Source organism: Stegodyphus dumicola, chromosome 9, assembly GCF_044657685.1.
Source record: "Stegodyphus dumicola isolate Sdum_Otavi_A_Nest chromosome 9, ASM4465768v1".
Classification (NCBI taxonomy): domain Eukaryota; kingdom Metazoa; phylum Arthropoda; class Arachnida; order Araneae; family Eresidae; genus Stegodyphus; species Stegodyphus dumicola.
The window spans coordinates 129,039,671-129,055,684 of record NC_140776.1 but is presented as its reverse complement, the minus strand read 5'-3'; the positions used below and the strand labels follow the sequence as shown (position 1 = coordinate 129,055,684).

At 32.3% G+C, this 16,014-nt stretch overlaps 1 protein-coding gene across 3 annotated transcripts; it reads left to right on the top strand.

The window, feature by feature from the left end:
* Positions 1-992: 992 nt before the first annotated feature.
* LOC118201128 (toll-like receptor 2 type-2) lies at positions 993-15,721 on the top strand. 3 transcript variants are annotated; one of them, XM_085824101.1, is made up of 4 exons: positions 993-1,153; positions 3,512-3,640; positions 8,547-8,684; positions 12,127-15,721. In XM_085824101.1, exon 4 carries the CDS (start codon positions 12,130-12,132, stop codon positions 14,584-14,586), a length of 2,457 nt encoding a protein of 818 aa, XP_085680227.1. In that variant the 5' UTR covers positions 993-1,153; positions 3,512-3,640; positions 8,547-8,684; positions 12,127-12,129; the 3' UTR covers positions 14,587-15,721. The 3 variants fall into 3 exon arrangements, with proteins under 3 accessions (XP_085680227.1, XP_035229055.1, XP_035229054.1); XM_035373164.2 differs by lacking the exon at positions 3,512-3,640; XM_035373163.2 differs by lacking the exons at positions 3,512-3,640; positions 8,547-8,684.
* The last annotated feature ends 293 nt before the right edge of the window (positions 15,722-16,014 follow it).

The window sequence follows — 16,014 nt, the reverse complement described above, 5'->3', positions numbered from 1 at the left end:
CTTTAGCATGGATCGCCTGCAAGTGTACATTTTCTTTTTTTAATACAACCTGTTGTGACATGTCACATGTTTTCCAGTTTAGCACAGATACCTCATCAAGTATTAATATTACTTAAATATGAGAAACAATCCAATAATTATAATAAAAACTTCATAGAAGGAAGAAATATTATTAAAACCGTATTATAATGTCAAAATAGCATTTAAACGATATCCGAGAAGCTCTGAAAATCTCCCCAACAAATTCGCAGAAATTTCTTGAATGTTAATACTTAAATGTAAATTTCTAGGGATACCGCTTTGTTGGAATTACTTTTGGTTTTGACTTTTACCCTTGCCTACATGAATGACGAAACACGAATTATTGGAGAGTTAGGTTTGGAGGCAACTTCCCCTTGATAAGTCTGTCTCCTGCCTACTCTACGATCATTCACATATGCATTTTTAAAAAAAATTGTTTAATTTTAATTTGTTAAATTAGTGGATTTGTTTTCATGGATAGATTTTGCACTTGATTTGCTTATGCTTCTGAATTTAAATGATATTGTAGATTAGTTCGAGAATTGAATCTTTTACATGTTTGCATATTTTAAAATTATTTTAAATTATTTTGGCTTTTTTCCTTTTTTTAGAATTTAAATTTGCTTTTTTACTTTTTTACTTTTATACGTATTTGTTAAGAATTTAAATTTGTTTAACTTTAACCTAAAGGTTATATATAATAACTAGCAAGACATTCGTGTTTCACTACTCCTTTATTCTGTAAACATCAAAATAAATATTTTTTGCCTAATTTAAAATGGCTGTAAAGGACATCGAAATGAGTTACGAATTAAAAGGGGATTTTTTGTGAAAAAAGAAAAAAAAAAAAGAAATATTTACGCACTTCAACTTCAGTGAATAAAAGTAAATAAAAAAAAAATAAAAAGTAAGTAGAAAAGTATCATAAAAAACACCACTTCCTAGAAATGAAATGTTATCTTCTCTTTCCGCAATTCAGCTTCGAAAGAATTCAGTACACGGGATGTTCAACCAATGTGGAAGTTTATAGCAAACGCGAATTACTGTAAAAAATTCGAAATATTTAAAGTATAAATAAAGTATGAATTTTTATTTACTCGGGTGAATGATCAGGCTCGGATATTTTTGAAAGGTAAGTAACATCTATAGTTCTTCAGTAAGACAAAGACAAATTACGTCTACTAGTTATTCATTTATTGTGCCATTTTTATTGGCACAAAGCCAACAGTCGACCTGAAACTTGCTCTTTGAAACTACAGTTGCGTACACTTGCATTCGGCACGCGAGCAGGTAGTCTTGTGGTATTACAGAATTTGACTCATAAACAGACAATTCTCTTGCATAAATTGACTATGTGAATTGCAACGAAATTAAAATATTTTATTCCATCAACATAGGTGTCAGAAATTAAGAGAATGAACAAAATTTCCAAAGTATTTTTTTAGGAATATCTAACGCTGCTTAGCGATTATGTTGCCTGGAAACTTATGCTTTGTCGAAATAGGGAATTTCTGGATTAATAATTCATTTGTTTCTACAGGTTTGAGATTTCTTTTCAAAAATCTGAAATAAGAGGGAGAAAAAAGATTGTTTCATCTTTCAGGCATATTTTAAGAAGGGAAAAATTATGTGAACATCTAGACTATATTTTATTCAGTGGCGTAGCTAGAACTCTTCGGCCCCTGTGCAAAAAATTTTCCTGCCCCCCCCGAATAAATTTACTGTGCTTAAAAAAAGGGGACAGAAAGTCTAGATTTGCGGAAATTTTTAAATAAGATCCAGTAGGTTTTACATGCAAGTATATTTCGAGTTTTTATATAAAATCTACGCCAATCCAAGTTTTTTTTCGCTTAATTTAGCAAGCTAGTAAATAACTGGTTATGTTATAAGCTGACAGACAACATGATAGGTAAACGTATAAAAAAGAAATTACACTAATATATACCGCTTTGTGATCAACTGAGCTTACGAACACGACAATGCAATAATATACAAGTCATAAATAAGAACTTTTTTAATGTAAATGATTCATTTGTTAAATATAAAACATATTTATCATAAATTCCATAAAGAAAACTACTTGAACATACAATTTTTGTAGAAAATATGCATGGTAAAGTTTTCCCCCCTTTCTTTTAAGAAAACGTTTTAGTACACTAAACTACTCGAATACATGATTTTTATGCGTGTTTTAAGTTTAAATATGTAAATGTAGTTGAGCAGGACATTCATAGGCCCCCTAAGCCTTCGGGCCCCTATGCGACTGCATTCCTTGCGTACTCTTATTTACGCCACTGATTTTATTCCACCAACATATTTTAACTGTCAGAAATTAAGTGAATGAATAAAATTCCTATCGTATTTTTTCAGCAATATCTAAAGCTGCTTAGTGATTATGCTATCTGAAAAATAGTTCTTGTCTAGAATTTTTAATTCTTGTATAGAATTAGAATTTTTGGATTAGTAACTAAATTGTTTCTAGAGGTTTGAGCTTTTTTTTTTTCTCGAAAATCTGGAATAAAATTTAAAAAAAAGATTGTTTCTTTTAGACATATTTTAATAAGGGAAAAATCATATTGACACCCTAGTCTTCATTGCATGGCCTCTTAAATTATCCACATTGAGATTTCATTTCGAAAATCTGAAATAAAAGTGAAAAAAGATTGTTTGTTTAGACGTATTTTAATAAGAGGAAAAATCGTATGGACACCCATACTTCATTGCATGGCCTCTTAAATTATCCACACTTTTTTCCTGCGTCTCATTTAAACTTACTTCCTCGAATTATTCTAACTTAATTAATCGATTCCTAAAGGCAAGATGAAAATGATATCAAAGATTGCAAATTTGAGAGGATCAAACACAGGCACAGGGATCAAACTTCTTATAATTTTAATTTTGATATAATGGTTTCCCAAGTATAAATATACGAGCTGGGAGACTGCATTAAAAGTAAGATCTCATTATTTCTCGAAACTTTTTTTTTTAAAATTTGACATTGCCAAAACTTGAATATTTTCGTCATTTAAAACACTTCTGTAATTGGAAGGGTGTCCGCTGAAGTATTCGCCGCAGCAAGGGAAATTTATCATCGTACGAAACGTCGTGGAGAAAGCAAGAAAAAACATCTGGCTTGAGGGGACGTAAGTCTATGAAGGATTTTCTCAGGAACTGCCTGTTCAGAGGATTCGTTTTCACCTCATTCAATGAGAAGACTCAAATTTAAAATTATACCTAGAAAATGTAAATACAGACTTTTTTTAGACAGAATCCTCTTGGTGATTATCTGCCTGAGACAACCAGTGTTCTCGAGAGCATAATAAAAGACAGGTATTAAATAATATCTCTCTAAGATGACCACATCTACAGAAGCAAAAAATATATGGATCGTTTTAAAGAAGATTTATTACTTTTATATTTAAACATTTTTGTAAATAATTAAAATACACAATTAAATTTTTCAAAAACATTTTTCTCGAAAATGTTTTAGGTACTGCTTGAAATTTATAACATAGGGTGAACCATCTTTCTGAGACAAGCGTTTCTAAAAGTGACCAGTATAACTGTGAAATTTTGGTATGAAATCTCATTTTTCGAAGACGAGGAACGTCATGGAAGGGTAAGTCATTTGGATTTCCGTAATGCTCACATTAGAGGTTGTTCACTGCGTTTAGCTTTCTCATTTAGATAATTTTTATTACTTCCTTGTACGAAGAAAAGGAAGTATTGTAATCGTAACAAATTTTAGGAATCACAATTCAACAGAAATATACATTTTGGCTGTTCCCGAATCTATTTTGACTGCGTTTTTGCACGACGTCTGAACATACGGGCAGAATAAGGGACTCATTATTCCAAAACGGATTGTAAAATGGATTGAAAATGAAGCTTTTGTGACGTCTGTACATATATACTTACGTATCTATTTCGTATAACTCCAAACCGATTAATCGTAGAACGTTGAGGTTTTGTATATGGCACTGCTATGACATCTATCTATATATATATTTTACTGATGACTGCAATAAAAAAGGGATGTGCACAGCTAGATGCTCTCTCTCTCTCTATATATATATGTATGTAAACTAAAAATTCATAATAATTTATAATAAGAAAACTTTCCATATACCATCTCTAAGGAACAGAAATTCAATTTAAAACCATGAATGAAAAAAAATTAGTAAGAATTTAAACTGGTATTTTAAATAATAATTTCAACTTATATGTATATATATGTCCACTTCCTTACTCGATTTACTTATTCGGACTTTATTTTCGTAAGCTCCGATTGTAGTCATACAATTACAGGACTGTTTCAAATGATGAAAATATTCTTGTTTCAGCAATATCAATTATTTAAAAAAATATTTTGGTCAAATAACGAAATCTAATTTTTAATACGGTCTCCCGATTTTTATGTTTGAATTTGGGAAAATTTTATAGTCGTTATGGAAAAATAAATTTAACAGAAGCTTGATCCTTGTACGACAAAAATTGATCCTTGTCTATATCAAATTTTTTCCTTTAATACGCATTAATTTTTCTATTTCTTTATTTAAAAAATGTAGACTATTTCTTGTTATTTCTTAATACACAGTGAATTATCTCATAGGGATGTTCTGTGGAAGTGACCAATAATCAGTTTAGATATATATAGACATATACAGTGGATGGACAAAAATATGGAAACACCTTGTGAAATGCATGTTTGAAAAGAAAGATTGATTTTAATGAAATATGTAGGTGGCGCTGGCGTTTTTGACTACTGACGCCACCTATACAACTTCGTAAATGTGCTAAACAGTTCAGTTGTTGTCGGAGTACTGTTATGTGAGGTTGTCATTGCATTAGGTCAGAGTTAACAGACCTCGAACGTGGGCAAATTGTTGGAGCACGTATGGTAGGTGCTTCCGTAAGCAAGGTAGCCGAGGTGTTTAGTGTTTCAAGAGGTACTGTATCGAAGATTTATTCCGCATATTTGAAAAGCGGAAAAACATCATCTGCTAAATCACAGCGCGGACGAAAGTGTGTCCTGAGTGATCGTTACAGACGATCATTAAGGGCAATTGTGACGAAAAATAAGAAGACCACAGCTGCAAAAGTTACTGCTGAAATGAATGTTGTGTTACCGAACCCTGTGAGTACCAAAACAATTAGAAGGGAGCTTCATAAACAGGGAATTGCTGGCCGTGCTGCAATTGAGAAGCCACTCATCAGTGATGCTAATGCCCGTAACAGGAAAAAGTGGTGTTTAAGTCATAAAGCCTGGACTATAGAGCGGTGGAAGCGAGTAATATGGTCTGACGAGTCTTCTTTCACATTGTTTCCCACTTCTGGCCGAGTTTACGTCTGGAAAACGCCATCTCAAGCTTATAATACAGACTGCTTGTTGCCAAGAGTGAAACATGGCGGGGGTTCTGTTATGGTTTGGGCAGCCATATCGTGGTTCTCTGCTAGCCCCATGATAACTGTGTCAGGGCACATGACTGCCAAGACTTATGTGAACATTTTGGCCGATCAAGTTCATCCCATTGTACAAACTTTGTTCCCCGATGGTGATGGTGTCTTCCAAGACGACAAAGCCCCTGTTCACACAGCTCACATTGTCCAGGACTGGTTTTCTGAGCACGAGGATGAGTTGTCCCATCTCCCCTGGCCACCACAGTCACCAGACCTGAATATTATCGAACCTTTGTGGTCTACATTGGAACGGAAAGTGCGTTCTCGTTATCCACCGCCAACATCGTTATCTGAACTTGCCACCGTTTTGCAGGAAGAATGGTATAATATTCCGTTGGCAAACATACAGGAACTGTATTTATCTATTCCGAGAAGACTGCAAGCTGTTTTGGATGCCAACGGGTTTCCTACACCATATTAAACAAAGAAACATGTTTTTTTAAAGGTGTTTCCATATTTTTGTCCAAGCCCTGTATGTAGTATCCACTGATTGTGAAACTCGGCTTTTCTTCAGGTGTAATTCACCTGTTTCATGTTCTCGCCGAAATAAGGTTTTATATTTTGTTAATTTTAAATAGTTATTCGAGTCACTACATAGTTGAATGGAAAGTATTTCGTGAGCTGAAAAATATCAGTTAAGCAATTTGCAATTTGACTTTAATTTTAGTGTACCTGAAATCAAATTTGTTAGTTTAAGAGGAACGAGCACATTTTATGCTTAGTGATGTATATAGATTAAAGATTTAACAAAAACAAGTTACATGTTCTAGTTTCATTTGACGAATATTAATATTTCTTAAATCGAAATAAATTATTTTATTATTTTAAAACAGTTAAACTTAAACCAAAATGTAGTTAAATTAAATGTCAGATTGTAGTTGAATCTCAAAATAATTAGACTGAATATTGATAGTAGACACCTAGAAGTAATATATAAACAAAAAGAAAGAGAGACAGATGAGACTAGTCAGAGTAAAAATGTTGATGTTGGATTAAAACGTAAAGGGTTTAGAAATATAATTCTAGAAGCCCGATTTTAATTATCCGTATGAAGAAAAAAATGCCTCATATGAACATAATGTAAAGTCATAAATCATACGGTACCTCGTAAGTAAAGCGGTAAAGGCGTACAGTACCTTTTGTTTTTACTACTACTACTTGACCACTTTTAAAGATCTGAATGATGAGTTTGTATCAGTCAAATATTTTTTTAGTTAATTATTCTCTGTCCCTCTGTGTTTATACGTGTATTAATGAGCATATATAGCTATATTTATACATGTATTGTCATGCCCGATAGGTCACAGCCACTGTGCTACTAAAAGAAAAGCATTTTTATTTAAAAACTTCATAATGAGTCCGCCAAGGAAATCAAAAATAGGCTTTACGTCTAAAATCATCCAACACATTTTTATGAGACATTTCCATTTTTATTCTGGCATTTATTTTTTTATTTTGTCATGAATTTTGTTCAATCAAATGTTTCGTTTAGCGGCATTCAAACGTGTAAAAATATTGTTCGTTTGTTGTAAGCGTGAGATCCACCATTTGCCTGGTGGATAAGGTCGCTGAATACTGGTAATTTTTCCAGCGTTCGATCTCAGGCTAAAGGGTTGACTGTACGTTTGGTTTTACGCACTTTTAAATTAAATACAAACCTGTTCCTTTAGAAAATCCTTTACGAGGGCTTTCAGGTAGATAGCTCTCATGTACTGTATCGCATTCTTGTCTAACTTGCAAAATTAAGGGCATATGATATGAGATTATAGCAGTTTTGGAACGGATATACGTATCAAAACATGTACATTTAAAATGTATACATAGCTAATGCACTAAATCATGCAAACAGTTTTGATTTTTAGAGCACACTTTTGAAAATTTAAATAATTTCCGTCATAAGAGCAAGACCGAGAGAACGCGATGAATCGAAAGAAATAAAAACCTTGGCTGAATAGCTTACAAGAATGTTAAATTATGAATTGCAAGGAGAAAATTATCCTAAACGACGAAATTATTTAAATCTGAATTAATTCGCGTTATTGTTGCCCCAGTAGATATTTTATATAGGTTTTGCAATAATTAAGTTTTGTTTAGTTTAATCAGATTTTCGTTACTTAGAGTAAAATCCCGATTATCCCAGGTAATACGGATCATGATTAAAAATACATCTAACAATTATTTCGTAAAAAGTTATCGTTAAGAAAATTTTCTGTGTTATTACGCATGGTGTTGGGAAAAAATTCTCCCGAAAACGTCGTCTTTAGAAAATATCTCAAAATATGTATCCCCGGGAAAAATATGTCCGGAAAATGTGGGGCTGTTTTATTATTTTTTGATAATTTTATAAGAAAATATTTAATATCATGCCATAAATGTTACCGAAAGTTAATAAGCTTTATAATGCATTAGTATAACTTATTTAGCTTTAGTATGAGAAATTTGTTTTTACGCTTAATGTATTCTGTTATATACGAAATAAATGTGCATTACTCTACAAAATAGATTTAAAGTTTTAATCATACAATGATACAGAAACACGACTGTATTATATATATTTTATCGGATATAAATTTACGTTAGTTCCTTGGAAAAATTTAATCTGTATATGAAAATAGATGTTATATCGATTATTTTTTTAACCGTTCATTGTAAAGAATCAGTCATATTTCTAATTCGAAAAACATTTTAAAGCTGTGGATGTTAGATACATCACCATTTGTTCTTTCAGTGCAATTGTAAATTTAACTTTTCGTGTATTTAATTTTTTAGAAGATTAATGTACGACTAATAGACATTGCGTTAACCAGAAAGGGGTCGAAAGAAACAGTTGCGTGAGCTTTTATGAGGACACCGAAAACAAAGGGGAATCAATAAAACGGATTTTGAAAAGTAGAACTACACAAAACCACAGTATATTTAAGCATCCATATCGATACCATTTATTTCTATAGTACTTACTTTTTTATTTCTTCATATGAATATTTTATTATTTACATTAAATTGATTGAAGCTTACATAATCAGTCTCAAAGACAAAATTTGATTTTTTTGTAATACGTGTAATAGGCATAACATCCAGGCGGCGCCAAATTGATGCCCGAAATTTTTTAAGGAAATGTTTTCCATTCTTGGCACACAGAAAGGGGAGCAAAATCTTCAGTTGATCCCAGTCGCTGGAATCGTAGCTAAGCCACTGTTTGTAAGGTATATTTTAATTTTATAATAGTTATTTTAATTTAGATAACCTTGTCTATCAATTCTTGTTTCCTACTTACAACTCCCTTTCAGAATGAGTTTTTAGAGTCGCTTTGAATGCAAATGAATTAGAAGTAGTATTTAAGGAAGGTTCAACTTACTTCGTGAAAGAAACAGCTAGGAATCCCGAATGCCTTCGGGCTAAGTCTCTCTAGAGGCGGTTACGCTCTGACGTATATTACATGCCTTTTGATATTCGCTGGTTAGTTTAAATTAAGGGTCAACTACGTTAGATTTCTGTTAGCTTCGGCTATGTCTCTTTTAGTTAGTTCTAAGTTAGCTCTTATTTCTTATTTTGAGTTCAAACCCGAGTGGAGGCTTTGTTGTAAGCCCAAGAAAGAGGCCGACTGTTCATCTTATTTTGAGTGAAATACAGGTTATTTAACCCTTCTTGAGTCTACGTGTTAGTTGTTTGACCTCAGCGATAAGTTGCTAACAAGTTCACTAGTCTCCTCAACGTTCATTTTAGTACAAAAAGATTTAAGAACTTTACAAGCTGTTAAATTGTATACCTAAAATAAGTTCGAGTTCAGTGCTATCGCAACTTTGTTCAATATTTGTTCAGTGCCATTACAGTATGAAAAAATATCAAAAGTAATGAAACATTTATAACCGCATTCAAAACAGGGAGGAAGACCCAATAGAACATTTTATAACAGAATTTTAAAAAAAATTTCATTAATTTTATTATTATTTCAATCAAATCCTACTTTGTAGAAAAACAAGTATATTTTCCCAATCTTTTCGAGATTTCTTGTGTGGTAACCGTACATTAATTATAATTTGGCAAAATCATTTTAGAATCCGTACATACTTAGCATTAACCATCAAGCATAACTGTGAATGCTTGCGTCCTGATAATTTTGATATCTAAGTGCAGCATAATATGTAAGATTACTCTTTTATAACTGCTTGAATATGCTTTTTTTGTTAGAAAGAGTGATACGTTACTTATGTTTCTTATTGCTAGTTTTTTATCAAAGAAAATTTAAATGTGAATTAATCGTACTTTTTAATGTAATTAATTATTAAATAAATCGGTATATATGAATACATGCATGCAAAAGAGGCAGAGGGCTTTACTAAAATGAAAACGAAGAAATGGAATCCAAAAATATTTGATTACTCTGATTTATACGTTTCTGGATTCTCGTTTTAAAATAAATATTAGCTTTACAACATACAATTACTATTAGTCAAGGTATGAAATTATATTTAGTTTCTTCAGTCGCCTGCACTTTCATCTGTTTTCTGTTATCAAAATAGCCTTGGGGACACAAGTGCCACCAAACTTGCAGAAGTTGCTTGGTCTCTTAATATTGATATGATTGTCATAAATACATTAATATGACTGTCATAAAAGGATTAATTTGTACTGACGTGTCTAGCAATTTTTTTCAATTTAAAAACCTAGATTATAAAAATAAATATGTCTTCTTTAAAATTATCTTTTTCCAAAATATCTTGGATGCTTTTAGTTTAGTAAGTAGAAGGATGAAATATCTTATTTTTACTGAAAAAAAGATCACATCTGATAACTTTAATTAAAAAATAATCATGGAACAAGGGAAACATGGATATTAATTTTTAGTTCTTATTTGCCTTCAAAATCGTATGTGTCGCTTATGTGTATAAAACACTTAAAATAATACACTATAAACACTGACATTTTTTACTATCTACATTAGCCGTTAAAAAACAGAAAATTGTATTTTAAACTTTTCATTCGGTGAAGTTATATAAAATATATGCAGTTTTTAACCTTGTGATCTATCTTCCCTAAGGGCAGTCTTTTTATTTTATTAATATTTATTTTTACTAAAAAAATTACGAGCCTTAAACTTATTTGTTCAAACTTCTGACGTCCAAAGTCCACACAAAATCAAGTCTCACTCAGAAATATTAATACAATTTCTCTACCGATTTTTGATTTGATTGTGCACAAATTAAGGTACTTTGGGAACTTATAATTCCAAACAAAAGTTATTATTTTAAGAAATAAAAGACTGCGATCAGTATTTTTTTCTAATTACTAATATCAGATCGTTTTTCTTCAAAAGGCCTCAATGAATCCTCATTTCCTAAACAATAATTCCTCAGCAGTTTGGAAGAAGACGTCTATCAGTATAGGAAGCAGTCTTTTACAATAAACCAATTATTGGTCACTTCTAGACGGCGTCGATAGAGATGATTCACTGCGTGTTAAAATGAATATGAAATAGATGAAAAAGTTTCAAATCAAAAAACCGAAAATTAAATACTTCTTAAAGGAAATAAAAATTGCGTGAATAGAAAGCGAGACGCAGTAAACCCCTCCAAGGTGACCAAATTGCGATTCTGGAATAATTTAATCTTCTATGAAGCTAGAGATTTAATTTCAAAATTTCACAGCTATACTGGACACTTTTAAAAGTGGTCACCTGAGAAACTGTATCACTGTATGTTATAAAAGCTCAAGCAATAACTAAAGAATTTTCCCATAAAATGCATCTAAAAAAATAATAATATTATTAAAGTATTCGTAAAAACGCCTAAATATGAATTTTAATATAAAAAATCCTCTTTAATGCGACCTTTGACGATTCCATACATTTTTAGTCTTTCGTGGATGTGGTTATTTTAAAAAGGTACTATTTAATGCCTATCTATGTTTATGTTCTTAGAAATACTGGTCATTTTAGGAAGATAGTGGGCAAGAGGATTCACTGTAGTTTTATATTTTTTCTGAAAAAAATCTGCGTTTACATATTCTAGGTGAAATTTTAAATTTGAGTCTTTTGAATGAATGGTGTAAAAAGGAGTCAGTTTCCGTTACAATTCTCTTCCTGAAATGGCAGCTAGTAGCCGAGGGGTAAAGTCGCTGAACACTGGTAGTTTGACCCACCGAACAAACTCGCTGCTTGAGATTTTTGTGATTTTCCAAATATATTATGCGCGACAAGGTATCTGAAATGATGGCAGCTATGCATACAAAATTAGCTTGCTAGTTTTTCAAATAACTGTCGGAATGCCAATGTTTGAATATGAAATCTGTCAAATGTTCGCAGCTCTGTACCGGTAATGAAGTTGTTAGCTATTCTCCTTGTTTGGTAACTATAGAAATGCCGTTTGTGAATGAGTATGATATCTTTTAATAAAAACAGCTCTGCATCGACGATGAGGTTGTTAGTTATTATCTGTGTTTAGTAAATATGCAAATGTCATTTATAAAACGGTATTTAAATATGACTGCTCTCAAATGATCACAGCTCTGCATCGACACTGGGCGAAAGGAGTAGACTTCAAATTCTCTTGAAGTTTTTTGTTATTCCCACTATTATATTATGTTTAACCATAAAATTTTCAGTTTTTTTTTTTTGGTCACTAGATTTGTGTTTATTTTTTTTTCTAGGTAATGGGAAATAATGTTTTTCCATTTTTTCCTTCTATCATCTTCTGCTTTGTGATCTTTCGTCCTGGAACAACAGTCGATGAATTGAAGAAGGGGAGATCTTTAAAGCGTACACTGGGATGCGAAATAACGGAAAGCGATGATTTTCCCGGATTCTACGTATTCTGTACCTCTTATAAATCCAATCAAACATCCTATTTTTTACCAGCTATGACAAGAAGACTTAAGATTTATAATGTATCCGGTTTGCTTCCAGATGAACCATTAGCTCCTCAACTTGGAATGCTAAAAACGTTGGAAATCGTATCCTGTTCGCTTACTCGTGTCTCTCTTGGCATGTTTGAAGGTTTGCACAACCTCACTCGCATTTCGATACGTTCAACTTACATACGAGGATTACCACCTGATGTTTTCTTGAGCAATCCGTATCTAGAAATTGTTGATTTGTCAGACAATTTCCTGACATCTATAGCAAGCGTCACGGGATCTCTCAGCAATCTTAAGTACTTGAAAATATTATATTTGGCAAAAAATATGTTAATACGATGGATTGATGAAACTGATTTTTTACCCTTAATGAATTCTAGCTTAGAGGCTTTAGATTTATCAAGTTGCATTATAACTGTTATTGAGGAAGCGGCTTTCAAACCACTTACATCCCTTTCTTCCCTTAATGTGTCCCTTAATCCTATGAGCGAAACAGCTTTCAGAAATATGAGCCGGAGCTTGCATATAGAAAGCCTCAGAGAATTTCGCGCTGAAGAGATGGTGAATATGTCTTACTTTTCTGCCGCTTTTTTGTACTCGTTGAGGGGCTCTGATATAGAGAGCTTATTCTTATCCCGAAATAGATTAGTGTCATTTCCTGTGGGAAATTATCCTAAACTTAAAGTGTTAGAATTAATCCGCTGCAACGTAGTGTTGCGTGATGATGCCTTTACTGGAATGCCTAGTCTAGAATCCTTAACGGTTAAAGAACACGAAGTTCCAGTTATCGGTAGACAATTTTTGACGAACAGAAGGTTGAAGATTTTAGACCTTAGCGATTACATTGGATTAACACCTTACAGCTCATTTGAAATAAAAGATTACGCATTTAAAAATCAAATAAATCTTGAAGTTTTGTATCTGAGCTATCTACCAATCAGAAAAAGCATTCGGAGGCATACATTTTCTGGTTTAGTAAGTTTACGTAAACTTATATTAAATTCGGGATTTGTAGAACTTATTGAAGAACGTGCGTTTGAAGATCTAAACAATTTAATACATTTGGATGTGTCTTATCATCGAATCAGCAGCTTATCCAATGAAACATTCTTTGGATTGAAAAGTGTGAAAAATATTGATTTAAGAGGTAACGAAATATCATTCTTGAATGATATTCACCCGTTCTTTCAAACACCTAATTTGGAAATTCTGACGCTGAATTCAAATAAAATTATTAGTATTCCTGGTCATATATTCTTAAATTTGAGTTACATCAGTGTCATTCAAGCTGCAGATAACTTAATTCAACCTTGGAAGGAAGAAATATTGCCCAAAAAATCGAATATTTCTGCACTTATTGTAGCTAAAAACAGGATAACTCACTTTACACGTGAAATGTTTAATGACGTCAAGCACTTGGAGTTCTTCGACTTTTCGGAGAATCCTATAAATTGTTCTTCTTGTTCTACCACAAAATTGCAAAGTTGGATGAGTGAAACAAATATCTCAATCTCGCGCCTCTATATCGCAGATAAATATGCATGCAAAGGGCCTTCCTCTTTGGAAGGAGTTTATATACTTGATGCCAATTTGTCTTCTGTTTTAACACATTGCCTTCCAGAAGAATATGATATCGCAAAAGTTCTGTACTGTACGTTTGTGCCATTGTTCATGTTAGGCTTTATCGCTGCTTTCGTTTGGCACCAATGGAAATGGAATATCAGATATTTTATTTTTCTTGCTCGTTCAAGAGCGAGGAGATACCAAGCTCATGTAACTGCAGATCGTTATGCTTTCGATGCCTTTGTTTCGTACTGCGAAAAAGATTTACCTTGGATTAGGAAAGAATTGGTTCCAAATATTGAAGACGGAGAACCAACGATTCGTTTATGTTTGCCTGACAGGAACTTCGATGCAGCACATTCCACGATGGACAATGTTGCGGCAGCTATTGAACAGAGTCGAACGACAGTTCTGGTTTTGAGTAACGAGTACATGGATTCAAACTGGTGCCGATTTGACATGGAAATGGCTCAGCATAAGTTATTTGAAGACACGAGAAGTGGACTGATTTTAATTCTTCTTGAAGCGATCCACAAATCTAAAATGACGAAAAATTTACAATACGTCATTCGCACAAGAACGTGCATTGCGTGGACTAACAACCTTACCGGACAGAAGTTGTTTTGGGAACGTCTACGAGCAGCAATAATGAAACCTGAAGACAAAGGTATATTGACTCATATTACGTGATTTATACAGAGAAACAGCACGAGTAAATATTTGTTATTTACTTTATATAAACTGGCAGATGTGGGTGGAACCCAAGAAGTTCACCATTAGTCGTAGAGGTGGTAATGAACATGTACTAAGCCTTATATAAGTACAAATTTCCCCTTTTTTACCATAGAACATGGACTAGCTAGAATACAAACTGCTAAAATGGAGATTCTCTTTCCTTTATAATGCTGTTGAAGCGTTTAGCTTTAGAAGAAATTTTTTCCATGGAGTAGTTTCGAAAGCTTAAGTATTCATAATTAAATTAATAAAATAATCATGAAAATTTATAATTTCTGAATAGTGTGGCTTTACGTAAGCAGTTTCGATTTGGAATAGCTAATGTTTACAGATATGTAAGAACCGCCTCATCTATTATTATGTTTATATCAAGAAGACAGCATTTTGATATGAAATATTTTTTATGCAACGTCAGTGAATCAAATCCATAAATATTGCAAATAAAGCGAAATAAAAATAAATCAATATGAAATAAGAAAATTTTTCTTATTTATTTTTTGTTTTTGATGATAAAATTTGCAGCTCTTGCATAATGAAGGCAGAATGATTTTAATACATATTGAAAATATTGCATGTATTTATGTGTATACAAGTATACATGTAAGATAAGAAAAGGTAATATAAAATAGTAACTTTAATTTGCAATAGCGCTCAACTTTCCTTTTAATATGATTATTTCTGTTTGCATTCTAAAAATGGTAACTGCTTATATTAAATCTATTTAAACTGCGTTATTTAAAATTAATGTTCCCTGCAGAAGTCTTATATGACGCTAATGGCACAAATGGCGTATATAACACTTCAGCCAATAATGATTTTTAGTTTAGGAACTAAAACTTGAACTTAACCAATAGTAATAAAACTAAATCATTCTGCATCCAAATTTTCATCTTGGACAAGTCTTTCCTTTTTCCTCTTTTTCCGTTCTATCTACTTATGGCCATTTACTTCCCTTTCATCACTTGTACTGTCATAACGATATAAAAGAAGGTTTAAATTGTGATCAAGAACAGATGCGTTGATTAGCCCAATAAGCTGAGAACATCTGTTTCAAGAGAAATAAAAGTGCTGAATTTGCCATGGCTGCTAACATCTTTTATGCATCGTCATTTCATAAATCACGCTATGCTGCGTCAACAACTTCTAAATTATTACATATATATATATATATATATATATATATATATATGTGTGTGTGTGTGTGTGTGAGTATAATTAATAATTAGTCAATAATTATTGTATAATAATATTATTATTATGTTAGATTCACTATATTACGTTACGGTTTTTGAGCTACGTGCGCACAGTTGTAGGTAGCAGAAGATAATTTAAGAAATCCATTATTATACTTGTTGATATCTCTCGTAGGAAATATTCCTGGCG